This window comes from Trachypithecus francoisi, unplaced genomic scaffold (assembly GCF_009764315.1).
Source record: "Trachypithecus francoisi isolate TF-2019V2 unplaced genomic scaffold, Tfra_2.0 Lachesis_group7, whole genome shotgun sequence".
Taxonomy (NCBI): domain Eukaryota; kingdom Metazoa; phylum Chordata; class Mammalia; order Primates; family Cercopithecidae; genus Trachypithecus; species Trachypithecus francoisi.
In genome coordinates this window covers 15,532,125-15,552,461 of record NW_022681472.1, presented here as the reverse complement: position 1 = coordinate 15,552,461, position 20,337 = coordinate 15,532,125, and the positions used below count along the sequence as shown (strand labels likewise).

The 20,337-nt window shown below is 40.4% G+C and overlaps 1 protein-coding gene across 3 annotated transcripts in view; it reads left to right on the top strand.

Annotated features, from left to right (window-relative positions):
* Positions 1-20,337, top strand: part of CA8 (carbonic anhydrase 8) — a 102,380-nt gene that overhangs the window by 39,289 nt on the left and 42,754 nt on the right. For all 3 annotated transcript variants that reach the window (XM_033202536.1, XM_033202537.1, XM_033202538.1), the window contains exons 4-6: positions 11,746-11,841; positions 17,102-17,164; positions 19,458-19,506. In XM_033202536.1, the coding sequence (XP_033058427.1) occupies positions 11,746-11,841; positions 17,102-17,164; positions 19,458-19,506 (208 nt within the window). The remainder of the gene's footprint in view (positions 1-11,745; positions 11,842-17,101; positions 17,165-19,457; positions 19,507-20,337) is intronic.

The following is a 20,337-nucleotide window of genomic DNA, read 5'->3' as shown; positions in this document are numbered from 1 at the left end:
GTAAGGGAAGAGGATAATGGAAGCGATTTCTGGCTTGGGTTCCATCACCAGAGGTGGGAAATGAAGACAAAGACACTGTCCGAGGGGCGGTGGAGGGAACTCAGCTGTTAAATGCTAACTTTAAAATATCCCACAGGAGATATTTCACTGGGCAGTTTAATAAAGGGATATAGTCTCAGGACAGAGATTTTGATTTAAAATGCTGATTTTGGAGTCATGAGCATTCAGGTGAGGATTGACAACATGTGAGTAGGTAAGAACAGCCATCAAGAACATGCTCAGAGAGAAGAGATGTTAGGGTGGAACCCTGTCATGGGGAGAGAACCAGTAACGGAACCTGCAGTGGAACCACCGTCAAAGAAGAAGGAGACCAGGAGAGTGTGGCACTGCGAAACCCATGGGAAGGGGCCGTGTGAGAAGTACAGGCAAGGCTATCAGCTGCTGCAGAGCAGGTGATCTGGTCTCCCAGGCCAAAAACGTGATTTAGTGGGAAACGTGGTGAGCAGTTTCACTAAACTGATGGGACGCGAGACAGATTTCAGTAGATTGCAGAGGAAATGGGCAGGGAGGAGGTGGTGATGGGAGTGGAGATAAGTTTTTGAAACAGTTTACTGTAAAGATAAAGTAAGAGGATATGTGAGGTCAAGCGATTTTTTTTTTTTAAGAGGAGAAAAATCTATGCATATTTAAATAGTGTTAAGAAGGAGCTAAGGAGAGAGAGGTTAAAGGCTCAGAAAAGAGCTGGTGGATGAAAACCCTTGAGTGGTGGTGGCAGAAAGGAGCAGATGTTTACTCTTGGAAAAGAGGCGGCGGGAGGAAAGACTGGCAGGAAGTCCCAGCAGGAAGCAGAGACAGTTCCTTCTGACGGTTTTACCTTTTCTGGGAGGCAGGTGACCTTGGCGTTAGAATATTAATGATGTGTATGCAGGGATGCTGACTGGTGGGCCTTTGGGCTGGATTTAAGGACAGCTCCAGCTGGCACTGTGTTTCGTAAATTGTGGAGTTTAAACACATGGAGGCATGGCCCCAATGATTCAGTTTTTCGCAGCTCTGCTGTCCTCACTTCTGGAGACATTTGAGGTTGCGTCTCTGTGGCGGTGATCTGGCCTTCTATAATGGAACGCATTATTAGTTTTCTTTAAACTGTAAGAAAGTAAGTGGGTGAGTTCAGGCGGCATAATGAGAAGATAGCCCTGCTGAAGGTAAGTGACCATACTTGTGTTTTCCAAAGTGGGGCGCTAGACCTTTCAGCACTGCCGACCTTTCTGTCATCACCTCCCGCTTCTCTGACTCGGATTCTGCTCTGGCCAGCGCTTACTCTGTATTTTCTAAAACCTTTCCAGAGACGATTCCTTGCCCTTGTAGGAGCATCACACGATAGACAGTCTGGTCTCCCTTTTACAGAGGAGACTCAGCTCAGGTAGCTTTCCCAGGAGCTGGAGTGAGAGTGCTCACTAACACCAGGTGTGCGGCTGGTGTGCCAGCAGTGTCTTGGGTTGCACACTCTCGCTTCCTTTCCCTGGTTTTTCTTGTCTCTGCAGAGAATGTTGCCATTCTTCCATGCTTTGTGTGAATACTCACACTGTGCATTCTACCCCGCTCAGTCTTCTCCACGCCCCCCTCTTGGGATCAGAGGTGGCATAGGTGGTGGAGCCACACTCCCTGTGTCCACAGTTTGGCTGTGTCACTTGTTTGCTATGTAATCCTGGACAGGTTACTGTGCCTCCATTTCCTTCTTGTTAAACTGGGGTGTTGATGATGGTCATAGAATCTACCATTATAAAGATGCTAATGAGGATGGAATGAAGTAATATTTGTAAAGAACAGTGCTTGGCAGAAAATGTAACATCAGTGCCTATTAAATCAACAAAAATACCCACAGCATCCTTTAACATTTTTATTGTGCACTAATTGTTTTCACTCATCCTTTTCTTCTATTGGGCTACAAATTTCATATTTTTATTTATTTACACCCTGGATTCTTTTACAACAAGATTTGAGGTCTTTGCATTTCCAGTGTCAGAAGCAGTGAACACAAACCCTAGATACTGTCTGTACTCAATAAATGTTGAGATGAATGCTGCCATTATTTCAGAACTCGTTCATTATCGTGGCTCTCATTCAGGGATGAGCAGGGAGAGGATTGCAGCCATTAGTCACTGATTCACTGTATAGAATGAACAGATCCAATCTATAAATGACTTACATTCTATAACAAGACCCATTGACAGTCTCTTTGCTTTCTTTATTTTATAAAATAGTAAATGAAGTAGGGAAGTTATAACAATTTAATTGCAGCTATAGCCTACAATTCAGGATTTTGTTTGTTTTGTTTTGTTTTGTTTTTTAAGAAAATAAAATGTAGGATATTTCCTGGAAATGAAGAAACCAGTGTTAAAGAATCAGTTTTCATTGCTTCTGATTTTACATTAAGTATAAAACATAAAAATGATGCAGTTTTTCTTTCTTTGATGCATGACTGTGCCAACAAGCTTTTCCCAACCTTTTGTAGTGAATTTCATAAAGGAAGCTTCATTTCTGGGAGAGGAGTCCAATGGTGTTATGATGCCCTGTTCCTAAGGCGGCAGGAAATCAGTCAGTATTTAAAGAGGCAGTCATTCTGCTTTGAAATAAGATCTTCTTTTTATAAATTACATAGCACCAGTGCCTTTTAAATGGAAGATTCTGAATCCTAAGAACACTGTAAATACCTTTTGATATTAATGTCTTCATGGGGGAAGTTGGTCTGAAGCCCTCTGTCACATTCTCCTATTTCTCTTCTACCTATCTGTGTAAGACAAGACATAGTTAGGTTTCGGCAGACATAACAAGTAGGTGATAGCTAGAGATAGAATTTCAAATGATTTATGTTCCATTCCATGCTTTACAGTATTTTGTCACTGTTATATCTGTCTATACCTTGAATGTCCTTCTCTGAATAATAGCCGCATAATATATTGACAATGATGACTTAAAGCGTAACAGCGTCTGAAAATAATACACACTAAACCTTGATTTATCTGCTGATGAATGGGCTGCTTAATATAATTATGAGTGGATCTAGAGAGAGATGGTGCTTTCTCTGTTAACTATTTTTCAGTTATTTAATAACCTATTTTGTGACTCAAATGTTTCACTTCCCATTTCTTTTCCCCCTTTTTCCTTTTTTTTCCAGTGCTTACTATCTTCTTTCTTTCAATTTCCAGTATCATAAGAACAGCTGAGATATAACCCTTGTTTTTTTCTTTTTCAAAATTTTATAGCCCCCTCTGAGTGCTCTGAGAAGGGCTGTTTTGAGTGTGGTAGAGTATGGGTGGATGAGATACTTGGCTTCTGGAACTCAGAATCTATTGGGACCTGCTACCGTTTTCTGTAGTTGGATTTTTTGGGGGCTGAGGAAGGCAATTAAGCAAAATCAAGATACAGAAATGAACATCTGTGCTTGATGATTTTTTCCCTCTGTGAAGCTATACTCTATAGCGTCTTAGCTCAGAGGAAAGTTCTTAACCACTATACATTGGGTAGAAAGTGGTTTTCAGGTCCAGTTGCATCTGAGTTCATGGGCTGCATTGAATGTTTATTATTTGTCAAAACTTAACAGCAACCTGTTATTTCTCTCCAGTTTTACTTTTAACCATTAAGAAAATAGATAGGAATATTAAAAAGTCAAAGGTGAACTTTGCTCACTCTCAAACAGTGATTTCAGCTGACTTCTAATGTTTGTTTTCTGATAATCCTGCCCACCTTATAGGCTGATTGGCCTTGCTCCACTTGTTTTATCCTGATGTCTCTGTGTTCTGCCTTTTTGCCTTTCACTGTCTGGAAACTGCCATCTCAGTAACCTAAAAAACAGTAAGTCCAAAGTATCTTTCTGTCCTCATCTTTCCTTGTTTCTTTGCAGCTGTCATAGCTTTGCTGCTAGTATCTCATTGACACTATTGATGCCCACACTGTCTTCTAGAAAGTCTGTTCTCTTTTAATGGCACTTTGGAATTTTCTGAGTTCCCCCTGCGTATTTGATAGTCCCTCTTTCATTATCTCACCATTTTCCAAAGCTCAGTCTTTGGCCCCCCATCAGTTTCTCTCAAGACTTGATCCATGTATTAGTCTGTTTTCATGCTGCTGATAAAGACATAGCCAACACTGGGTAATTTATAAAGAAAAAGAGGTTTAATGGACTCCCAGTTCCACATGGCTGAGGAGGCCTCACAGTCGTAGTGGAAGGTGAAAGGCACATCTTACATGGCAGCAGGCAAGAGAGAGAATGAGAGCCAAGTGAAAGGAGAAACACCTTGTAAAACCATCAGATCTTGTGAGATTTGTTCACTACCACAAGGACAGTATGGGGGGAACTGCCCCCAAGATTTGATTATCTTCCACAGAGTCCCTCCCACAACATGGGAGAATTACGGAAGCTGCAATTCAAAATGAGATTTGGGTGGGTACACAGCCAAACCATATTAGTACATGAGTGAACCAACTGTACAAGGTCACATTTCTCCAGGGCAGGCTTGTTCAACCCATGGCCCATGGGCCACATGCAGCCCAGGATGGCTTTGAATGCGGCCCAACACAAATTTGTAAATTTTCTTAAAACTTTATGAGATTTTCTTGCAATTTTTTTTTTTCTCATCAGCTATTATTAGTGTTAGTATATTTTATGTGTGGCCTAAGACAATTCTTCTTCTTCCATTGTGGCCCAGGGAAGCCAAAAGATTGAACACTCCTGCTCTAGGGGTATCTGCTCCCTGTACCTTTAGCCCTTTCTCAAGGCAGCAGGAGTTCTGCATCTCTCACTAATGGGGCACTAGTTTGATGGTTCTGAAGTGGTTGTACACTCATATCTAAAACTGAATTCAGTTGTGGCTCACATCTATAATGCTAGCTCCTCTGGAGGCTGAGGTGGATCGTCTGAGCCCAGGAGTTCATGGCTGCGGTGAGCTGTGATTTTGTCACTGCACTGTAGCCTGGATGAGAGCAAGACCAAACCCTCAAAACACCCCTGAATTTATCTCCCTTTCGATAAAATGATTCTAGTGAAAATCCCGGTTTTCTCCCCTCTTTCTCTTCCTTTTTCTTCCTGTCTGTTGGTTGAAGTTACCGTCTCTGTCTCCCTTCCCACTGTACCCCCTCCTCCCTGCACCCTTTATTTCTGCATCTCCAGCCTCCACCTTTCTGTCAAATGCCCATCTGTGCCTAGGAGGACAGGTAGGATTCTGGTGGGTATCAGGGCAGATTGGGGAAAGGCATTCCAGGTGAGTGGGCATAAGCAGAATGGGGAGGCTGTTGTGAGGAGTCAGGGTCACGCTTGGTTTGAGCGTGTGGGGAGAGTTAGGGTGGGGAAGGATGTGGTTTGAGACATGTAAGCCTGATATGGATAGGAAATAAAGGAAATCAGAGATTTTCAACAGAGGAAATGTGGTGAAAGTTGTGTTAAAAGAGATTAGTTGGGCTTTGTAATGTAAATACCAGGGCCCGGAGAGGTCTAGATGAGCTCTGGAGATAAAGGCTCAGGGGTCCCAGGTCTCAAACCCGGCAAGCGGGGTGGAAGGGGGACTTCTATGAAGAGTGTGTGGGTGGGAAGCTCCTTTGAAGAAAGTCAATGTCAGTTGTAGAAATGTTCATGTTAAGGTGGCAAGAAGACATCTGAAAGGAAAGGTCCCTGCATTTGCAGTTAGGAGATGTCACAGAATTTGTATGAGCGCCCAGGGCTGGGGAAAAGGAAATTTGTGAGTCATAATTGCCTTTTCAGTGTTTACTACTTTTTCCATTCCTCCTGATTCATTCTTTGGTACTTTACTGCCATCGTGTTATTTATGCTAATAATAAATCTCATTTATCGTGAAGATAGCTTTCTGTTAAGCCGCCATGAAATCTTCAAACTTATTTTTCTCAGTGACAAATGATGATAAGGCTGTGGCATGTTGCAGTTTCATAACTTTGGACAAATTTATCTATTCTGTGAGTTAAGTACATTAAGATGAATGTTTGAACATTTCACAGGTGCTAATGGTAAGGCAGCATAATCAGTTGGGGGAATATGAAGTTTTGAGTCCTGTAGCAAAAGCTTGGTCCAAGATTTTCCCTGAAGCTGTAAAAGGATGCTTTATGGTTGTTTTCCTGTGGTCCGATTTTTTAACAGAAGACATAGTGGTCATGATGCTGCCAGAGTAATAATGGATCTTGGCTGTTTTATGTCTTTGTAACCCTGCCTCCTTTTGATGGGGTGGGGGGAAGAGTTATAAGGAGTGAGGAAGGACTCAGCTTTGATTGTTACAGAAAACCACTTTCTTCTACCCTGATGTGCGCAAGCATAGGAGGAGGCCAAACCTTTTGCCTTTTGAGGGAGAATGGCTAAAGGGAGCCTCGAGGCAGATTCTTTCGGTAGGAGGAATTCTGCTATTGTTGTTGGTAGCCATAGTAGGCTTTGGGTTCAGGCTGCAAGAGGCAGCCCCTCAGCCACCTGCTGTGCAGTGTGTTTACCAGGCAGAGCAGGTCCAGGTTCTTGCAGGCCTATGGGGCAGGGTACTGTCTGGGGTCATCTTTAGTCCAGTGGACCCTTGAGGAGTAAGTGACCCTATGCAGTAGCCCGTCTATCTCTAAACAACAGATGCAGTGCTAATGCCGCCAACCCTTGCTCTCCTTAGAAATGGTAAGTGACATTTACATACTTGGTCTATACTATAATCCAGTTGGCTGCTCTTCATTGTCAAAATCCATCATCCTGCTTCCCTTCCTTTGCTGGCTATATATAACTAATGCTAATAACAGTAAAACATGATAAGCATATAGGAAAAATAGTACTATGGGAAGATAAAGGCGTGAATAATCCAGGCTTTTAAGATACAGTCTACTGTGTTACAGAGACTGATGCTGAAAGAAGTTAGTGACTAGTGAAGTTCACAGAGCTAAAGTTGTAGAACTGAAACAAGAATCTTAAGACGAGATTCCTAGCTGAGGTCTTTTATGAGAGCACATTGCCTCTCAGAATTTATCAATGGAGTTGGAGAAGTGCACAGGGTTGCTGCCTCTGTATCCTGCCCTCTCCATAGACCAGACACACCCCAGAGCATATCCGGGCTCTTAGGCTTTGAAGTGAGTCTTGTGTGTCCTCTCTGCTGCTAATAGCTGTCTACTTGGACTTTAATAAGACAGTTCATAAGATGTACTGCGGGCTGTTTCATTATTTCTTGAGCCATATCTGTAGTATCATATGCTTTTCCATTCAAACCTGTTTGTTTCCAGATGTCTTTAGCCACTGCATTAGAACAAACTTTGGAGCATGTATCCGTAATATGTGTATATTTGTTAATAAATTATATTCATGTACTGATATGTATTTATATTATATATTTTATGAAGCATAGAAAAAGTTGCAATAAAAAGCCATTCAATAAAAATAAATATAAGTAGAAGTTATAATATGTTATTTCTGATCATCAGAGGATTGTTTAGTCACTTCATCCCCCCTCCCCAAGGGGACTATGTTTTGTCTTAGAAGAATAAATCCCAAATGTTGTCATGGCTGAATGTTAGGGCCATTTTTCTTTATTCCCATTGGCATTAGTCATCATCAGATTTAAACTTCTATTGGTTACCATACTTTTTTTTTTTGTTTGCATGATCCGTATTAGGGTTCTCCAGAGAAACAGGGAAAGGGAGAAAGAGAGAGAAACTAGAGGGAGAAAGAAGCGATTGGGATTTAATTTAAGGGATTGGTTCATGTGGTTGTGGGGGCTGGCAAATCTGAAATCTGCAAGGTAGGCTGAAAGCTGGAAATTCATCTAAGAGTTGATGTTGCAGCTTGAGTTTGAAGGCTGGAAACTCAGGCCAATTTTTATCCAGAGCACTGGGAGGCAGAATTTCTTCTCCCTTGGGGGACCTCAGTCTGTGCTCTTAAGCGCTTTAACTGATTGTATGGCAGAGGCCTGCTCATATAGTGGAGGGCATTCAGCTTTACTCAAAGTCTGTTGATTTAAATGTCAATCACATCTAAAGAGCACCTTCACTGCAACATCTCTACTGGTGTTTGATCAAACAGTTGGGCACCATAGCCTAGCCAGGTTGACACATAAAATTAACTGTCCTGCATTCCTGTCATCATTTTTTAGCTGGGACTTTTGTGGTATCCTCCTAGCTTATATTCCAGCTTTCAATGTCTGCTACTTCCAATCCAGCCCCTGTACTATCAAAAAGACCTTTGAAAGAAAGAGGTTATTATGGGGGAGTTTGATTCCAGACTGCATACATAATATTCATTGAAATAATATATTGGTTTAGTGTTTTCCAGAATACAGCTATGATAACATTTAAAACTCTGTGCAGTCTGACCCCTCTAGCTCTCTAGCCTCAACTGTTGTCATTGCCAGACTTATGTACCCTCTAGCTACCCACCAAGGTACCGTTAGTCCTTTAAATGCACTTATAATTTTCCTGCCTCTGTGGCTTTGCTTTGTGAAACAGAACCAGCACTAATTAATATAAGGCACAATATGATAATATTATTGGAATAAAGAAGGGGCAGTGGCAGAACAGATGTCAATGTGAATAATTCAAGCTTTTCAGATTTGAAAAGACTTTCTTAAGGTGAGCAGAAAGCAAAGGGTGAGATAGCTGGTATCATGGGCAGAATTGTGGCTCTGCCAAATTCATGTTGAAATGCCAATTACTAGCACATCAGACTGACCGTATTTGGACATAGGGTCATTGCAGAAATAAATAGGTTAAAAGGAAGTCATTAGGCAGGCCCTTATCCACTATGACTGGTATCCTTACAAGAAGAGGAAATTTGGACAAGACTCCTAGAGAGGCAAGACCATGTGAAGACAAAGGGAAAAGGTGGCCATCTATAAGCCAAGGAGACAGTGCTCAAAAGGAACCAGCCCTGCCCACACCTTGATCTCAGACTTCCACCCTCCAGAAATGTGAGAACATAAATGTTTAAGCCACCCAGTCAGTGCCACCTTGTGATGACAACCTTAGCAGACTCATACAGATGGAGAGGAAAGGCGTGTGGGGAGCAGAGCGAGCTAACTTGAGAGGCAACGCAGGTGCAGAGTGCTGTGCCTGTGGGCCACGCATCTAGGTTACCACTACTAGGTTACAGCCGAAGGTTGGCTGAGTTCCAGAACGGGGTGGACATTTGCCTGGTACTTGAGTTAGCCGACCTCTACTGGTGTAGAAAGGGCGTCTGTCGTGATTTGTTTGGTCTGAAAATGAGAGAAAGGACCTTTAAGAGAAGGTTTATCAGAAGCAGGACAGAGCTTTGTTTTTTAAAGCTTGGGTCCCTTGTTATTGTGAAGGGAGAATCTCTCCTGCCCTGGAACCGCCAAGACTCAGGTGATTATTGAAGACACAGAAGGTAGAGTGAAGGATGTGTGGGAGAGCTGCTGTTGCTGCTTTCATTTTGTGTTATTTTGCTAGACATGCGGGGGTCATAGCAACCTTCTGTTATCCTTGTTAGCTTGGGTTGACTGAAGTGCCAACATTTCTCTTAATTTTTGTCTTTTGTTAAAAAGAATATTTTTTAGAGCAGTTTAACATTTATAGGAAAATTATAAAGACAGTACAGAAATTCCCATGTACTCCAATCCAGTTTCTTCTATTAGTAACATTTTACATTAGCATGGTTACATTTGTTACAATTAATGGACCAATACTGATATGTTACTAATCCATATTTTATTTAGGTTTCCTTAGTGTTTACCTAATGTCCTTCTTCTGTTCTGGGATCTCACCTATGACACCATATTGCATTTAGTTCTCATGTCTTCTTAGACTTCTTTTGGCTGTGACATTTTTCTCAGGCTTTCCTTGTTTCTGATGACCTTGACAGTTCTGAGGAGTACTTACTGGTGAGGTATTTTGTGGAGTGTCTGTCACTGAGATTTGTCTGATGTTTTTCTTGTGGCTAGATTGGGTTATGGGTCATTGAGAGAAAACATAGCAGTAAAGTGCCATTTTCTTCACATATAAGGATACATACACCCTATCAACATGACTAACCACTGTTGATGTTGACCTTGATCATATAGTGTTTATTAGGTTTATCTACTGTAAAGTCACTATTTTTATCCCCGTTCCATACTTTACTGTTTGAAACAAAGTCATCACCCACGGTGCACACTTAAGGAGTGGGGACCCTTAGCTTTTTAAACACACAAAAAATGTGCAGCAACTTTTGAAGGGCAGGTGTGAGTGATGATGTTGCTGAATTGTGGGGAGTAGGGAAAAAGAAAAACCCATGCTTTTGTGGTTTATTCATGTTTTGTTTAAAAAAAGTCCCAAAATATTGCTGTGAGAAGTAAGAAAAATGTCAGTTGGAATTTTGCAATTTGTGGAATAAAAATTTATTTTAACCTTGGGCCTAGACCTGCTTTGTTGGTGGTTTAATTAAGGCAATCAGTTCTTACCTCTACCACTAGGACTCCTATGCTGTTGTTGCAGCCAGAGAAGGGAAGATTAAAATTGTCTTTTATTATTGAGAGATTATAGAACATGGTTTTCTTAAAAGCAGTGCCTTTCAGTTGCATTTACTGGATAGTCACAGCCTCTGTGGGTTTTTCACAGCCTCACAGCCTGACCTGGCTGAGTGAGCCATGGGGCAGGCAGTCTTTTCCTAGTTACCTGTTCTATTATTGGTAGAGGATTTCATTACCTCCCTCTAGTGGTCAGTTTTATAATATCAGATTCTACTTGGATTAATTCAGCAGTGGTCCAATTTGTGGCCATCTTTATGATAGTTTTCTTGAATATTTTAATATAAATGCTAAAATAAATAGTGGTTGAATTTTAAGTATGTCTTTTGGTATTAGAACTAATTTTAAAATGAGGCAATGTTGTAAGGCGGTAATTATAACTTGATGAAAAGCTGTAGTGATGAAGGTAACATTTACCTACTATTATACTAAGCAGTATTTAGTATACTAAATACTTCGTATACTAAAGGTTTACCTACCTACTATTAGACTAAGAGCCTCAGTGGACATTTGGTTTTTAATCAGGAATTGACTTTGGCTTCTTGCAAGTGTTTTATCAGTGCTGTAGGAGCAAGTGCTTATTCTAGATAAGGTTGAAAGCTGCAAAGCTTTATGAGGCTAGGAGTGAGGGAGGCCTCTGAGCATTGTTTGTCATTTCTTCACAGATAAAATTTTATCTCCAGTGCAGGAAATAGCCTTCTTTTAGAGATTTACATCAGCATTTATTATTTTACCATGACTTTAAATATGCAGCTTTTTTGTTCTTTTCTCCAGGATGCTATCTCTGGATATTCTTAGAAAGTTAAAATAATTTACTAGAACTACAGACTGGCTTTGTACATTTCCTGATGGAAATACTGGGTGATGTAGGATTTGATTATGCAGGTATTCAGCCTTTGAATCAGTTCTAGTGTTTGTGCCCAGACTGGGAGTTTTCTTTCATGGAGATTCAAAAGGATGACATCCCAGGAAAGGTAACTGAATCCATGTGAAGTCTGTGAGTCCCTTTAGTCATCTTCCTCCTCATCAGGACGAAAACTGGACTTAAGAGGCAGCGATCCACTAAGCACTGCTTCTGCTCAGAAATAATAAGGAAGGAATTCATACAGAGAACTCGTATTAAGCCAGTAGTTTATTTGTGTCTACTTGTGATCCTCTTGCTGTGTGTGATACCATATAGAAATTGTAAAGAAATGGCTATATCTTTGCTTTTATGACTAGAAGTAGCACATTAAATGATGTCGTCTGTCTGTTGCCACTCACCCAGCTCCATCTGATCCACTGGAACTCCACTCTGTTTGGCAGCATTGATGAGGCTGTGGGGAAGCCGCACGGGATCGCCATCATTGCTCTGTTTGTTCAGGTAAACTCTCTGCTGTGATTATCGTATTGTTTAGAGATGCTAATCTCTAAATCATTTTGTAAAATACTTTTTATTCTCAATTTTATTGCTTAGAGATGAAATTACACACATACAGAGAACACATGATAAAAATAGAAAACTTGATCCTTGTGGTTCATCAGAATTCAGCCATATTCGTTGGTAGAAAATAGTTCCTTTATTTAAAGTTAGAAATTTTCTTCAGAGAAGCATTCAGGATCTTTGGAGAAATGATTGAGAAAATGACTCCTGAAGGTAGATTTTATTTTATGAAAAAGGTTTTCAGAAAATGTCTTTAGACCTTGGTTTACAGAAAAATCTAAAAAAAAAAAAAAAAAAAAAAAAAAACCTTTGCAGATATAGTCAATATAACGTTTAGATTTGAGCACTGTGGTAGGCAAAGGATAGTATATACAATGTACCTAAACATATGAAAGCAGGTCTTGTGCTTTCAGAGGTGAAAACTTAATTCAGTTTTTAAGGTGAATCTTCTAAATTTTGTCTTAATACCTATTTGACATCGTAAAAGATTTAGAGGTGAAAGATTACTTGGAAATTTTAGCTTTAAAGCTGCCATTAGGACCAGAAACCAGAGTTCCTGCTCTGCGTGGCTCTGGGCTGCCTGTTGGATAACCTGGGATTAGAGCATGTTAGCACAGTGTTCTTCAAAAACTTAATTTTCCAAAGAGAGTTCGATAATGGGCCCTTTTAAACTTGTTTTTTATGGCATATATATCACAAATTAATTACAATAATTTTTAATACATATCTCCTAGATGTTTCTTTATTGATGTTTGAAGGTAGCCATCCAGTTTAGGCTCTTAATATTTTAAAATCAGCATCTTGCAAATATGACACATCGTAGAAATTTAAAGGAAATCCTTACATTTTTCAGTGAGTCCTCTTACTATTTATTTCACAGCTTTGTCACAGGTGGGACCTACATTCCTTGTGTTTTATAATTGCATTATATAACTAGAAAGAAATCATAAAATATTAATGAAAAAAATTTTTTCATTATAGAAATATATTTTGATAATTTTTAGTATATTGAAGTAATAATTATGAAAGACTACTCTTATAACCCAAAAAAGTTAAAGTATCCAAATCTGAGAAATTCAGACAGTAGAAGGTACTAAAAGTGAGAATAAAAAATAGTAAAATAAAAATAAGAATGCAAATAACCGTATAGTCATACATAGAAGGGAAAGGAACATGTCAGTTTCATCTTTGGAATTGGTACTCAAATTTTTGTGGATGGAATTAGGTGTGATAACTTAGTATTTTCACTTCCTGATTCTTACCATGTAACAGGTGACCTGGATTTGTAGAGCCCTGGACTGAAAACCCAGCCCCTTAGAACTAATGCGAGTATTTCCAAGAACAAGCTGCATTATTGCAGGCAAGAGAAAGCCTGGAGAGCAAGTACACTTTTTCTAACTTTTTATAAGTTTCTGTGAGGAAAAATTCAGGTTATCTGTGTGCAAATTCTCAGGAGAGAGTAAAATTGCAAAACTGAGAGCAAAATTTCAGGAAGGAGGGAAGGAGAGGGGAAGGGAAGGATGGGCTGAAATCCATCCAGGGAGTCTGGCCCTCGGGCTGGAGGAAAGAAATTTGGTGGGAGGGAAGTTGAAGGCATTGAGTAGACTTTCCTTCCAAGAAGTTTGGCCAAAGAAAGGAAGGAAGGACAGATGGGCAATAACTAGCGATGATGTCCAGTGAATCTTTTGAGATTTGAGATCTGCCTGTAGTTTTTGTTCTTGTTTTTTTTTCCCTGAGCAATAAGAGCTATTGCAGAGATAGAGATTAAAAATGCTGGAAAGAGAGGGTGTCACTGATGTGGAAAAGTCCTGGAGGAGGCAAGAGGGCATGGGACGGAGAGCTTATGCAGTGGACTAATCTCAGATAGGAGCAGACCCACCCCTTCTCCAAAATAGAGGGCCAGGAGGAAAGGGTGGGCACACATGGGGCCGATTTGTAGGTGGAGAAAGGCAGGACATTAAGGGAGTTCATGCCTGATGACCTTCATTATCTCTGAGACACACAAAGCATAACTATTTATAGAACAAAGAAAACGTGGGTGTGGGATTGAGTCTTGAAATAGACCAGAAGGGGATGATAATAGACTTGGCAGTCACTGAAGGATTGGACCCCTTTGGGATTGGACACTCCAGATCATAAGGACAGGGTATGATGGGTTGTTCTTTATCCAGGTAAAGGAGTAGAGAGTTCTAGTAAGTTGTTGTGTTGATCCATCACAGAGCAGATGATTTAGGAGGTAAAAGGATCAAAGAATGGAGAGTGGTTGGAGAGACATCATTCTGTCTAACCAGTCCCACACCATGTCTAGGCAGGACGGGGAAGGAGAAGAAGCCACAGGGACCTCCCAGCCTTGGCTCCTGGTGATCAGTGAAGGGGAGAAAGGAAAGAGCAGGAGAGCTGGATGACCCAGGGCATCTGGTCAGAGAGGCTAGTCTTTCAGGATTGAAGTTTTCGGAATGAGAGCACGGGGTTGGTTTGCTGAGGTGGAATGGGGCAGAAGGCCACAGACTGAAGGGTGAAAAGACTTAGGCCAGGGAGGGGCCTCCACCCCTGGGTGGAGCATCCACCCCTGGATGCTGAAGCTGTCCAGGGTGGTGGCAGGAGGTGATGCCTGGGAGAGATTGTCTAGTGGGTCAGTAAGGGAGAAAGAAGGAGGCCTTGATAGCCTTAGAGGATGGTTCCCTCGGGAGGATGACTTGAGCACGTGGGTCAGAGAGTTCCACACTGAAGGGAGCAAGAGTGACTGGATCCCAGTCTGTCTCCCTGAGGGACTGCATGGCGTCTACTCAAAGGGCCTGCAAAAGAGCCGTGCCCTTGGGCAGACCCAAGGGGTTCAGGTAGATCAGGAAGTGGTGGGAGATGTTGGCAGAAATGCAGAGTTGTTCTGTTCTAGAGAGTGCAGTGGAAGATAAGGAGAGATTGAGTTAGAAGTGAAAAAATCAGGTGATTCAGGGCTGAGATGCCAGGCAAAGAGAACGGACCAAAGTGGTTTGCATATCCAGTGGTGGTGAAAGAAGGCAAAGGTGAGAGCTGAGATATGAGTTTTTTTCAAGGTTCCTAGTGGGCTCTTCGTACCAGGTTGTGTTATCTGAACAGTTGCTTACACGGTTTTAGCAGTTGGGGTGTGGAGATTATCATCAGTACCTTTTTGCTGGTCATCATTTCTTCATACAAAAATTTGGCAAGGAAGGAAAAGAAAGAGATAGCGTAATAACAGAGTTTATAGAATTTGCAAGATATAAAGTTTTGCCCATAAAGTAGAGTCTTTATGGGCAAATAGTAGAGTCTATAGATAGAAGGAGTTAGTAATAGTTCTTAAGTGCTACTGTATGGAAAAACTATATTTGATGCTGTAGGGCATCCAGATTAAGAATAATAATGGACATTAAGTGAATTATGATGACCCAAACCTGTTCTACAGTTTTTGTTTGATTTAATCTTATCTACAAACCTATCATTTTTATCCTCCTCAGCAAATAGCTGAGGAAGTGGAATGATGTAGAGGTTAAGTACACTTGCTTAAGGCCACACAGCTAAGAGGTGGCAGAGTCAGGATTGGAATCCCGGCAGTCCATTGCAAAGTGAGCCTGCTCCTGAGCTGCCACATTGAGTGGCCTTAGTGTTCATATGTGGACTCTTCAAAGAGTTTACAACCCGACAGGAGATGCCTGAGATGAAAGCAGACACCAAGTGCAGATGTAGGCCTTCCAGTGCTATAGCAAGGTTAAACCAGTAAGACAAAGAGAGGTCCATTTCTCCTGAAGAATGGATAATGATTTCTGCCTAAAAATTCAGGCTGCTGTACCCACAGGTACAAATGCATTAGGTTTTAATTTTTTGTTTGTTTGTTTTTAACTTTAGAAAATTTACTTTCTGTTTTTAGAGCCTATCTCAGGAATAATTGTAGACTCTTGGAAAGTAGTTCACATCTTGATTGTTTAGAGCTGACTGGCCTACCTTAGGTGGAGCATTTCTTGTATCTCTCCTGTCCCTTTGGATGCTCTTTCATCTGCATGTTTTGCAGTTGGTTAACATTGGGAGAAACAGAGAATGTGAACATATCGACAGCTACTCTTGCTTCTCTTAGGTCATTCTCCAAATATCTATGTAGAAGGAGAAAAGCTGACAAAAGCAGTGATTGTTTATTTGAGGTTCTAAATGACCTCCATTACTCTCCTCCATTATCATGGACCATTGGAAATTGGTCAGATTTCACTTAAAGGTTTTAAAGCCAAAGTCAAGAATATTAAGTGTTAGAATTTTTTTGTCTCAATTTTTTGGGGAGCATTTTATACACTAATAATATATGGTGATATGTTTTTAAAAATAAGGCTATAAAAAGCACATTCTTATTTATTTAAAAATTGGTAGTTATAAAATTGTGTCTAGTAGTAATCAAGAAGGGTCTTGATTTTGGTGAATTTAACATACAAAATCACATACCTGCTTTTCTAAGTTAATATAATTTTTCAGTATTGTTAAAATCTTTATAGCAATGACCTATAGATGCCAGAGTTAAACATGGAAGGGTTTGAACATGTACTGAGTAGTTTTAATTCAAAAATATCCTTTATATTTTTATGTAACAGTATTTTATAATTTGATATATTATATGTAGCAAAATGAGTGATTCCTATACATAGTAAGAAGAATTTAGAATGATAGAATGAGTTCTTGGACATTTACATATCTAATACTTTATTATACTAGCTTCATTACAACTTTAATTACCTTTAGTAGACATTGACCTAGTTATTAATAAAAGGCCATTTAAGTGTTCCTCCAAAAGGACATTCAGATGGACTGGAACCGAGTTCTGTTAGTTTTTTTTTTTTTTTTTTGGAGGTAGAGTCTCACACTGTCACCCAGGCTGGAGTGCAGTGGCATGATCTTGGCTCACTGCAACCTCTCTGCCTTCTGGGATCAAGTGATTCTTCTTCCTCAGCCTCCTGAGTAGCTGGGACTATAGGTGCGTGCCACCACACCCAGCTAATTTTTTGTATTTTTAGTAAAGACAGGGTTTCACTGTGTTAACCAGAATGGCCTGGATCTCCTAACCTCATGATCCACCCAACTCGGCATCCCAAAGTGCTGGGATTAGAGGCATGAGCCAGTACTCTCGGCCCTGTTAGTTTTTTTTTGAGTTAAAGCTAAACACTGAAAAATGTTGTGGTTGTGGTTTATGCTTTATATTTTTCAGATAGGAAAGGAACATGTTGGCTTGAAGGCTGTGACTGAAATCCTCCAGGATATTCAGTATAAGGTAAGTCATTATTTAAAATAATACAGAAATACTGGTTGTGTAGGAGGTCCCTGTGACCACCTGCAGGCTCGATGCTTTGTTAGAAGGACTCACAGATCTCAGAAAGGCTGTTATCCTTGTGGTTATGGTTTATTACAGTGAAAAGAAACAGATCAAAAAGCAGAGGGAAAAGGTGCACGGAATGAAGTCCAGGGGAAACCAGGCACAAGCTTCCAGGTTTCCCCTCCCAGTGGAGTCATGTGAGGAGGCCCCTAATTCTCCTAGCAATGATGTGTCATAACATGTGTGAAGTGTTGACAACTACAGAAGCTCACTCTAGCCTTAGTGTCCAAAGATTTATTAGGGGTCAGTCATTGAAGCACAAAATGCCTGCAACATAACTGTCCTCAGCTACTCACTCTCTAGCAGCAACCCTCTCCCTGCCCTCTTCACCATAAGTCACATTGTTAGCATCAGCTTATCTGTTGCAATTGGTACAGTATATCTGAAGGCCTCAGACATAACAACAGGAGTTCACCATAAATACAGCATGGCCCAAGGCTGCAGGCACACAGAAACACTCTTATCAGGTAGAATATTCCAAGCTCAGAGTTTATATCCCAGGAGCCAAGAGTTAGTCCTAAAGGCAGGCGTTTATATGGGATGTGCAGGATTTGAGCAACTCAGACCTGCTGAGTTAACCCTTTCCTACCTGCATGCTATTGGAAAGTTGTATAAATGAAGCAAATAAAAACTTGGGGACTCATATTTCAAAGTATTTACGTTAAATAAATTTAAAGAAAGAAAACAAGTACACATATGCGGTAAGATAACATCCAAGAGAAGGTGATCAACATGACCCTGCAATGATACGGCCTAGCATTGCTAGGAAGCCAATGCCACCACCAGGCTCAGCTAATTTTTGTATTTTTAGTAGAGACAGGGTTTCACCATGTTGGCCAGGGTGGTCTTGATCTCTTGACCTCGTGATCCACCTGCCTCCGCCTCCCAAAGTGCTGGGACTACAGGCGTGAGCCACCGCGCCCGGCCCAATGCCAGTCTCTCTTATAAGCAGTGCCTTCTTGGCTCACTCTTAGTCAGTTGAATGTGAGTGGCCTGGGGGAGGGGAAGTAGTCCAGTCTTGTAGGGCTGCTGGAGATACAGAACAAGAGTTGAACTGTTTAATTACAGGAGATCCAGAGACCCAAAGCCAGTTTTAAGAAAGATCAATTTGGGAATCAAGTTTGATTAGGTTTATACTAGCACAGCCCAGGGTATCCTGAACCAGGCAGAATCTCCACTGAAGATCTCCTGAGTAGGTTTGGAATGAACCCAGCTTCCAAGGGAAGCCCAGTCCAGACAAAAGAAGCTGATAAAAAGACGGTGAGGGCACATTTTTGACTTATATTTGTACAACTGCAATGGGCTGTGGGCTGTGAAAGTTTCCTTTATTTCATCACCTCATAGGACACCAGTCATTATGGAATTCAGGAGGATTGGGGAGGCAAGTAAGCTAGATTCTTTAATGTATAAAATAGTCCCAGGAAGTCAGGAAGGGACTTGGAGGTTATGCAATAACTTTCCCTATTGCATCTGTATCGATAAAGAAAAATCTTTTAAGAAACATCTGATTCACATGACAGAATTATTTGCCTCTAAAGTCTAAATAATTTAAATGACATGATTTAAAATGATGATCTTAAATGTGAATTGTTGAATAAGGGCACAAATGATTCCCTTGAAATTTAAATCTAGCTTTGATAAACACTGATTGGAACAGAATATTTCCATCTGTTTCAGATCTCCCTTTCCAGATGAGGAGAGCATCTAATATAGATCCCAGAGCTGAATTACCAAATCCAAATAGGACAAAACAAGAAGTTGCAAGCCAGGTTGTAGTGCCGAAAAGGTTAGGAGCTGAAATGAAAGCAAGCAGGAGGAAAGGCATTTTGAAAATTCCCCCATCCAGGGTTCAGGCATTTTACAATGAGAATTTAGCCCAAGTCTCTGGTATGAATGTTCTCAGAGCAGAAAAAGTAACTGACATGGGGCAGATGGGACCCCATGTGTAGGTTCCACACCAGGACTTACAGGGAGAATTGAACTGTGGTATCAAAGAAAATAGCCATAGAATTAAAGCAGGAACCAGACAATGTTACTCCAGTGAGAAGGTGGAAGGAGATACCCACAAGTCTGTGGGACCTGATGAGGCCATTCAGAAAAGACTTCATTCTAATTTTTTAGTTCTAATAGATATTTATTCTAAAATCTAGAAATATTACATTAACAGTGGGTAAACATTTTTTCTTTTCAGGGGAAGTCCAAAACAATACCTTGCTTTAATCCTAACACTTTATTACCAGGTGAGTATTTATCTGATTGCATAAAATGAATTTTAACAGTGGCTATAGTCACATTGTTTTCTTCAGACTATGTAAAACTATATATTGTTAATTAATAAAATTTATTTGCAATTTATATTCTCTTTAGCAGATATAATTTCCATGGAATATGGAAGTAAACCTTTTAAAATAATAAAGAGACACTTTGCCACTAGTTCCATTGATCCACGAAGAGCTTTCATAGGATTGTCATTTGTAAAAGTTGCTACCTCTGTGTAAAGCACCAGTATAATAAAATAACTTTGGCCGGGTGTGGTGGCTCACGCCTGTAATTCCAGCTACTCAGGAGGCTGAAGCAGGAGAATCGCTTGAACTCAGGAGATGGAGGTTGCAGTGAGCCGAGATCATGTGACTGCACTCAGCCTGGGTGACAGAGTGAAACTGTCTCAAACAAACAAACAAACAAACAAACAGAAAAAACCTTGATGTACCTCTAAGACTGATCAGTGGAGTTCTTAATCCTTAGAGTAGAATAGACTTTGTATCTAATTTTATAAGGTTACTTCTCTGTAGTAATACTATTATTATATATTACTCTAATTGTATTTGTGTAGAGGTAACAATTATACATCAAATACTCAGAATATGATTTAAAGGTTGTTGTATATAAAATTTTGATCTTCACATTTCTCTGCACAAATTATGTGCTGTCTCTTAGTGTTTTAAACAAAACCAAACAGTTGGTGCATTGTATCTTCTGTTTTCTACATTTAATTAATCTACAACAAACCAATTTCTATCATATGTTAAACATTTATCCATCATATTAATCATAAATTCCTCTAATGCAGA